General features: G+C 45.1%; 1 protein-coding gene across 1 annotated transcript in view; it reads left to right on the top strand.

Moving 5' to 3' along the window:
• The window catches only part of Pkp2 (plakophilin 2), a 57,052-nt gene extending 51,270 nt beyond the window's left edge, over window positions 1–5,782 (top strand). The window contains exons 11-13 of the mRNA XM_005370368.3: window positions 1,354–1,543; window positions 2,907–2,994; window positions 5,261–5,782. Of these exons, the coding sequence (XP_005370425.1) occupies window positions 1,354–1,543; window positions 2,907–2,994; window positions 5,261–5,329 (347 nt within the window). The 3' untranslated portion in view covers window positions 5,330–5,782. The remainder of the gene's footprint in view (window positions 1–1,353; window positions 1,544–2,906; window positions 2,995–5,260) is intronic.
• The last annotated feature ends 3,717 nt before the right edge of the window (window positions 5,783–9,499 follow it).

Genomic DNA, 9,499 nt, shown 5'->3' with positions numbered 1-9,499 from the left:
TCTATCTATCTATCTATCTATCTATCTATCTATCTATCTATCTATCTATCATCTATCTATCTATCTATCTATCTATCTATCTATCTATCTATCTGAGAATGAATATATTGTGGATATAGGTTTAGATGCCTTCCCATAGTATATTGTAGAATGTATTTTATTGATGCCTGTACTTTCCTAAGACAACTAAATATGATAGACCCCTTTCATTGCTGTTCTTCCTCAGCCTTGACCATGTGTGTTTCCTTAGCCTGGGTCTATGAAGGGATCTCCTGGTTGGTGATGAAAAGGATGCGGCACCGAGCTCAGCGGGTGGCTGGGGCCTTCCTGTTATTTGGTCAGAATTATTTCCATATTGTCCACATAAGTTGTGAAAGGAATACCCATGTTCCCAAGGTCTTTTAATCTGGGGTTTAACCTTCTGATAACTTGCATGTGGCCACAATTAATGGGCATAAACTCCTGGGCTCACCCAGAACAACCTTTGGAGGAAGGTGCTGTTGCTTCCGGTGTTAGAAGTTAGAGACATCTATCAGGGAGGGGCCTACTGTGTGCACCCTGCAGTCAGGCTGTCTGCAGAGTCTGCTGTGGGTTGTCCAGGTGTCTTAAGTTCCCCTCATTTTAACTAAACCAGAAGCTTGATATTTTTAAAGTGTATTTTAGTTAATTAAACATATTCCTATAAGATAGTTAGGCTTTTGTGATTTTTTTTCTAACATATATAACTCTATCTAAAATATCTTTGTGGAAATCTTTTTCAACTTTTAAGGTAATGTCTGTATTGGCAGAAACAAAATTTCTGGATTGAAGAGTATGAAATTTTAAAATGCTTGACATTTTTACTCTGTGGAAGAATTTTCAGCACACTGAGTTTTCAGTACACTGAGAGCGAGCACTGGGTTTTCAGTACACTGAGAGCAAGCACTGGGTTTTCAGTACACTGAGAGCGGGCACTGGGTTTTCAGTACACTGAGAGCGGGCACTGGGTTTTCAGTACACTGAGAGAGGACACTGGGTTTTCAGTACACTCAAAGCAGGGCATTAGGTTTTCAGATTCATATGTCAACCAATGGCCTGTGACTCCAGCACTTGGGGGTGGGAGAGACAGAGCCTAGGAGTCACTGGCCAGCCAGTGCCCTAAAACCAAACCCTGGTTCAGTCAGACACCCTGTCTCAAAGTGATAGGCAGAAAGGGAATAAGGAAGACAGCTGACAACCTGCTTGACTTTCATGTACGTGTGCAGGAGGCACACATACCAAACACTCCTGTGTGTGTAACACACACGTTCACACACACATCCTCCTAAAAGAAAAATCCTTCTAACCAAGCATTGTTTTTCCTTCAATTTGTAGCCAAAGAAACTCTACCAGATTTGGTTTCCATAATTCCCGACACAGTCCCAAGTATTGACCTTCTCATCGAAACTACAGCCTCTGCCTGCTACACACTGAACAATTTAGTGCAGAATAGTTACCAGAATGCACGAGACCTCCTTAACACCGGAGGCCTGCAGAAAATTATGACCATCAGCGCAGGAGAAGGGTAAGTCCCCTAGTTCCTGTCCCTGTTTCCCACCACCACGACTGTATCAATGCCCTAGCTGCCGTTACCTTTCTCAGTCCTACAAGCAGCAAGGCCACAGGCAGCATCCAGATCTGGGCCCTCATTCTCTTCTAGAAAATCCAGTCAGACAGGCGCCATCGTTTCTCTTACTTGTGGATTCTGGTGTTTCCTGATGTAATTAGTTAGCTTCCCAGAGCAGTGGCTGTGATTGAAACATTGTAGACTATAGGCAAAATGGCATTTTACCATATTCTGTCTTTACAAAGAAAAGTGCCAAACAGCGTAAAGATAAATGTTAGGAATATAAAACTCTTTGTCAGTAAAGAACTTTATAGAGTTCTGAATGTAAGGGACCTGCAACTTAAATGAATTTACTTCTTCCAAGTGACCCTGAATGTCCCTAGAGTACTAAGAACTCCACAGGAGGCTAGTGCGACTCTCCTTCCGCAAAGCTAGTGTGGAAGAGAAGCTGAGGCGAAGCCCAACATTTGTATACATTGTAGCTTTCTGTATTCTTTTCTTTTTTTAATGTGCATTAGTATTTTTCCATGAGTGTCGGATCCTCTGGAACTGGAATTACAGACAGTCAAGAGCCGTCATGCAGTTCTAGGGATTGAACCCGGGCCCTCTGGAAAAGCAGTCAGTGGTCTTAGCTGCTGAGCCATCTCTCTCTCCAGCCCTGCTTTCTGTGTTCTTGGTTGCATGTTAATAGACCTTTGTGCCAAGGGAAATAAACCCATATTCTTTGTTTATGAAAGAAAATACAGCTGTATGTTAGTAGGTAATAGATGGTAATGAAATCTGAAAGAAAACTGACATCTAGCCAGAAATGGGAAGTTGAGGGCACATTTAGAACTGGAGCATCAGAAGCCAGTGCCGTGTCAAATGCGGTGGGGAACTGGACTGGGGCAGTAAGTTCTCTGTCCACCCTCTTCTAAAGACGCAATGAGCAAGACTGTATTTTATTAACTTGGGACATTTGGTTTGCCCCCCATTGGGAGGGTCCTTTTGTCTCGGAGGCACGCACACATCTTCGCTTGGTTTTCTGCACTGGACTCTGTAGAAATGTACCATAAAAATACAAATGAGAGGCGCTGTAAGTAAACTGAAGGATTTAAAACACGTATAAACATCGTGGGGTTTTCTCCGTAAATTACTTATTTACCAGCGCTACCCTTATGATTTATAAAAAAACCTCTTAAGTGAACTCTGGCTTTCGAAGCTCATCCTCTGTGTGTGTCAAGTGGCAACTGCTGAAGCTGCACCAATGGCGACTTGAGGAATGAGAAGGGAATGGCCAAACTCGTTTCTCACTGACCCACACGCATCTCTCTCTTTCCAGCTATGCCCCCAACAAGGCCAGCAAAGCAGCTTCTGTCCTTCTGTACTCTCTGTGGACACATACAGAACTCCATAATGCCTACAAGAAGGTAAGAGCACTGCCCAGATAAAACGTGACACTCGACCTGGCCTTCAGCCAGGTGATCAGAAATCACCAGATAGCTGCACTTTCTTCTTTGTATTTAAATAGGTTGGCTATTATGGTTGTCATTATTGTTTTGATTTGTTTTTTGAAAATTTCATACATGGGCACTGCATTGTCCCTCCCAAATTCAGGTTCTCTTCTTTAAGGACCATTGTTACATGTATATACACATATGCATGAGTACATACATAAATACATACGTGTACACATGTACATGTAACCTACTGAGTCCACTTAGCTTTGCTTGTATCCAAGGTTGACCTCATGCAATTGGACAACCTATGTAGGAGTTTATCACTGGGAGCGATTGATTCTCCCTCTCACAGCGGCCTGTAGCTCTTCATCAGGAGAGGGGTGATGTGGGGTCACCCCTGTCCACACTGATGCGTCAGCTGGTGGTGCCATTTTGCTGGTCTTGTTCAATCATATTATTGAAAGTCCATGGATCCATTTTCCCCACCATATCTAGGGAATATGATCTATCAGCCGTGTTGTGGGCCTCTGGATCTTAAAATCTTTCCCTTCCATGGTTTTCCCTGAGCCTTAGACCCAGGGCTGCATTCCAGATATATCAGTTGCAGTTAGGTACTGCACAGTCCCACTGTGGATCTCTGTAATAGTCTCTGTATGCTGCAGAATAAAACTGGGACGAGGAGTGGACTCTACACTTACCTGTGGCTCTAAGGGAAAGTCTTTGTAATGCAGTTAGAATGCTATTAGAATGCTGTCCTCTCGGGGAAATGACCTCTCCACAGCCTACAAAACCAGATATGACATCAGTCCTATGGGCGACCCTTAAGTCCAATTAGACATTCAATTATTGATCATTTCCAAAATAAAGTGCCACTCTGGCAGCATTGTGGCTGTCTTGACAGGCTGTCGTTGTGGCCCACAGACCTCACAGCTGGTTAGATCTACCGACTGCTCCTCTCTTGGCCACTTCCACAGCACCTTCCCCTCTGTGAGCACCTCCTTAGGAAGGAGGATCCAGTCAGCTCCAGCTCCATTCCTCCAAGTCCTGAGTCCCAAAGTGCATGGCGTTTACCCTTACGTTCTGTGGGCAACACAGGAAACGTTAACAACTTATATTGCTGCGGAAGTCTTTTGAACTCCTCTGACCAACAAATCAAGAGGATGCTTCACATGCATGGTACCAGGGGTTTGTTAGGTACTCCACGTGGCATAACTTCTTTAAACTATGTATCTATGAATACACATAGATATTACAGATAATTTTAGGAAACATAAAATGAGTTCCTATGTCTTTTCAAACATCTTTAGTGTTATTTATCCTTCCTCCTCCACTTTTTCTCCACATCGCCCTCCCCCTTTCCAGTGAAAGGGCCCCAGTTCTTTCTGTTTGCACCTTTATGTCACCCGTGTCTTGTCATTCCCACTCAAGAGCTTCCCTCAGCCCCACCCCACCTTCCCCTTACCCCTCAGCCCCACCATCCTCCCTCCTCCCTACCCCACCTTCCCCTCTCCCCCCAGCCCCACCTTCCCCTCACCCCGACTCCACCTTCCCCTTATTCCCTGGCACTACCTTGGTCTAGTGTTATATTCCTGATTCTGCAGGTTATTTACTTGCATGTGGAGATTAAGAGCTGGGGGCCACAAAGTGAGAGAACGTGGGGCTTGTCTTTAGAGGCTGCATGCCTCACTCAGTAGAGTGTTTTAATTTCATCTGTTTACCTGCAAATTTTATGACTTTGTTTTTCTGTGCAGCTGAATAGAGTTCCATTGTGTACATGCACTGTATTTTCATGAGCCATTCACCAGTTGAAGGGCATTTAGGTTGTTTCAAAACATATTCCACCAGCCTTAGCAGTTAGGGAAATGGAAATCCAAACTGCTCTCAGATTTCCCCTTGCCATAATCGGAAGGGCTGAGATGAAGAGTACAAACGACAGGGGCGGGTCAGGCTGTGGGGAAAGCCGCGCCTCCTTCACGGCTGGGAGTGCAAGCTGCTGCAGCCACTCTGAAACCAGTGTGGAGCATCCTGAAGCTAAACAAATCTACACCACTCCTTGACATACACCAAGGAGTTGACACCCTGCTTCCCAGACATGCTCAGCATGTTCATTGCTGCTTACGTCACAGCTGCCGGGAAACGGAGCCAACCTAAATGTTCTTCCACTGATGAACGGTTGAGACGTTTTCTTATGCGAGGATGTAGTAGCCTTTTACGTTTCTGTCTGCTTCTTCCAAAGGCTCAGTTTAAGAAGACAGACTTTGTCAACAGCCGGACCACCAAAGCCTACCACTCCCTTAAAGACTGACAAAGGTGGAAATAAATTTGGAAATTTCAGCTTCAGGGTTCCCCACTATAACCCCCCCCCCAAAGAAAACACCTATTTTTCTACTAACTGACCCAAGAAACCTCAGAAAGCATGCTTTGTTTATATTCTTTTGTATTTCTATCCCCAAAGTCTAGAAGATGAATAATCACGATATAATTTGTTTAGGCATCCTTAAGACTTCTACAAGGTCTGTTGTGCCCTGTAGAGCTCACGGACACCATCGTCCACGCTCACATACATGTGGGTAACAGCCAAGGAGCACCTGAGGAAAGACCTGTGTGGCTAGACTTTTAAAGTGTGCTTGACATTTCTGTCCTTTGTCTGGGCTTCCTTCTGGTCCCTCGTCTGCATGTTACTCCATTATTGAACCACAGGCGTGTGTTCACCATACTGAACAGGACAGAGATGACAAGAATAAAGCTTTGGTGACAAGTCGTTTGTGATTGTTTTCCACCCTTTTGGGTAGCTCTGCTTTATCTTTCGAATTTAAATGGATGTAAGAAATGTAGATTCCAGAGCTGCATGACGCTAAGACAAGGGGGTTGAGACGTGTCATAGCAAACTCTGTGGCTGTAGAGGCTCACCCACCAGGCGCCACTGCGACGAGCAAGCATGTGGTGGAGAAATGGGAGAGAAGAGAAACGGAGCGGAGCGACTCACGTGCTGTGGAGAGAGGTGGGACTGGAGAGCTGTTGTGGTGAGGAACAGGCTGGTGAGAGTGGCCTGCACTGCCACCTGGAGCCAAGTGATGTCTGTGGTCCCTATTACCATCAAAGGCCATGAAGATGCCTGTGGTCTGGGCTGCCACCAAAAGCCATGCTGATGTCCAAGGGCCATGCTGAGCTGGCCCTGCCCCTGAGAGAGTTTGCCCTGCCCTCCCTGACTGCTGCCTGCAGGGAAGCTGACTGTACCTCACCTCGCCTGAGTGGGGATTCCCAGCGGAGGCCTGGGCTGATCAACTCAGCTACCACCCAGGCCCACCCTCAACGTCTCCCCCATCTGTGACTACTGGAGTTCATGAAGGGACTGGTCCTGCAGAGCTATAGCCTCAGGGTCTCCATGACTGCAGCAGCATGGTATCCAAGAGGAGTCTGGGGGGAGGGGTCCAGTATGGATGGTCTAGCAGAAGCCAGAGGCCTTGAACCAGACCAACAACACGTTGCAGTGAACGTTATACAAGTAAAGCCGTTGGGCACAAGGGCCTACTGCACAGTACACTGCAGCTTCCCTTACCACTGTGGCGAATACATTTATGAAGGACAGGTGGGCAAGGAGGAGGGGCAAAGTGGGGCTTTTTTATTATTTTTTTATTTTTTCCTTTCTTTTTTGGAGGGGAGGCTACAAGGGTGGAGGGTGGACAAGGAAGGACTGAGAAATGAATGGGATCGGGCGCATGATATGAAATTCTCAAAGAATAAAAAGTGATCTTTAAAAAAGTCTGGCCACGTATAAAGACAAGTATTGGTTCTGAAATTTCATGTTCTCCCTAAGCATTGTATAAATGGAGTTTTCACTTCAAGAAATCATGTCTGTGTGATGTCGCCACTCGGTGTTGATCTCTTGGCCCAGTGTGGTCTGGACTTTGCTGCCCACTGCGGTTGGGACAAGAATCCTTTGTTCTTTGGCAAGGTTCCGAGGGGAGCCAGCTGAGACAGCTGGTTTGAATGAGTCACAGCGTCAACGTTGTCCAGCTTTGCCAGTGTGATCCAGGGCCGCTGTAGCTTATGCTTTCTCCCGATACAAGACAGGAGAGCCCTCGAGAAGGGGCCGGAAGCCATTGTAGCCGAAACTGGGAAGTACCAGTACCAGCGTTCGGCAGCTGAGGGATAGCTAGGGAAGGGCACTTGTGGGAAAGGCAGTTTTAACTAGATGGTAATTAAGCCGTGCCCATTAGTCCTCCACTACAATTCTGCCCTTTATTGATCCTTTGAAGTCTGACATCATTTGCATAAGAAAGTAAGAGAAAAAATAATCCTTCAGCTACTTTGGTGGGAAAAAAAATGAAGAGAAAGTAAATTCCCATTTCTATTTAAATGTTTGTTTAATTCTGGATTATTTTGGAACTTAAAATGTGTTTAACTTAAATGTTTTAGTTTAGGTGATTAGCCCAGGTTGAGAGGTTTAATTTTTTTCTTAAAAACTAAATCTTTCACCAAAGGTCTAACAATAAGCATTTAGGGCTGGTGTATTTCTCCAAATAAGCGATAGAAGTTTAAAAGTTTCTGTTGATTTCTGTGTTTGCTTCTGGTGTCTTTATCTTAAGGTGTTAATATCCGGTTATATTAAATACAAAAAGAAGGGAAGCGACATTGCCTAAAGTTATTTATATTTATTTCCAAATTAAAGCCCTAAACTTTTTACCAAGAATAGTTTCCTATCGTGACCAAAGTATATAAAAATTGGAAGACACACAATTGTGTTCACTATTGTTAGACTTTATGTATTTATAATGGGTCTGAGTCTATGAGAACTTAGCTGGCTTGATCCTCCTCTCTCGCTTTGTTCCTCTGTTCAGACAGTCCCGACTTTACTCTTTGTCGGCTCAGCTAGGGAGGCCCTTGTGTAGATGAGTTTCAGTTTTGACCAATGGTCTGTACCTAAGGCTGTTGTTTCCTGGCTGTGCCTCTGCCCCACAAGCCCTCCCTCCCTTCGCATCAGTTTGTGCTATGAGGTTTAAAGCCGCTCCACGTCCGGGAATACTGAATGGTTTTCTAGACTGGGAGGTTTCTGGCTTGGGACTGCATTGCAGGAGCAAGTGACTGGTAATCCCCTGTTTACCTTGAAAAGGTTATCTACAAAATAAACAGGATTAACATGCCAAAGGGAAAAAATAGGCAGGGCAGACAAACTAATACCAGATAAGTCACCCTCTAAGACGTAAGTCCTTAGAAGAAAACAAAAAATTATGTGTGTGTATGTATATAAAGCTTTTATATATATTACATATATACAGTAGGTTGTGAGATTTCTGCTTACCAAAGATATAACAAACTTTCACACTGTAGTGAGGATGAGCCTCAGGATTAGGGGACAATTCAGAAGACAACCAATCAAGTTTTTGGAGTATCTTCTTGCATCAAAAAAAGGCTTGATCCTAATGGCAACAGAAAACATTCATTCAGCTAGTGCCCAGTATAACCCCATCTTAAGACTCATGCGGTATAAAGATCCTTGTTGGGGGAGGAGAAACAAAAGGAGGAACCACTTTTCAAAATGCAGTTCTGCTTTAAGGTTAGTTTGCGGTGGTCCTGACGTCTCTGATGAAATATACGCCAGCCTTCGAAGGCCTGCGTGAGGGAATATCTCCTTAGGATGAGTGTGTTCTGAAGCAAGAAAGAATACCATCTGTTAGTGTCACACCCAGCAGACTGTGCCTGGGAGACTCTCCTGGAGAATCCAGCTGTTTGAGCTGAGGCAGGTGCCGTTTTCAATTCCCAGCAACCACATGGTGGCTCACAACCATCTGTAGTGAGATCTGGTGTCCTCTTGAGTCGTCCACATCAACTTAGACCCTGAAACCCAATGTGGACAAGTTCAACAGAACCGCCATGTACGGGCTGCCCACGCATACTTCAGCATTGTCAAGGCATAGATTTCATCTTCATTCTGTAGAGTAGGCAGCCAGACTTCAGTGCTAGGCTGTGCCAGCGAGACCTGCAGATACCAGTGGCATCCTTGTCTCCTCAGGCTTTTCTTTAAAACAATTATGCATGGGAAAATCCGAAGCAGAGATAATCACATTCCTAGAGTCAGAGCAAAGCTGCAGAGGGCCTATCTGAAGCAAAGGGCTTGGCCCCCCTCCAGGATTCTCCCCAGACCAAAGAGGAAAGCTCACACGTCTGCATCTGTGCAATGTCAGCTTCTCTCCTTAGGAACCTATGGCTGCAATCTGACCCGACAGCCAGAGGTCTCATGCCAGCCATCCAACCTGGCCTCACACTGTGTCATTTCTCTGTGGAAAGTTTCTTAATCTCACTGAGGTTCAGATTTCTTTATCTGTATAATGGGTTCTGAGGAAGTGTGTCGGTTAATAAAGCCGGGCCCACGGTGTGTACTAAAGACTGCAGGGTAAGTGTGTCAGTTAATAACGCCGTGCCCACGGTGTGTCCTACAGGTAAAGACTGCAGGGGTAAGTGTGTCAGTTAATAA

This window comes from Microtus ochrogaster, unplaced genomic scaffold, assembly GCF_000317375.1.
Source record: "Microtus ochrogaster isolate Prairie Vole_2 unplaced genomic scaffold, MicOch1.0 UNK77, whole genome shotgun sequence".
Lineage (NCBI taxonomy): Eukaryota > Metazoa > Chordata > Mammalia > Rodentia > Cricetidae > Microtus > Microtus ochrogaster.
The sequence above is the reverse complement of the archived record's forward strand: the minus strand, read 5'-3'. Positions and strand labels throughout refer to the sequence as shown.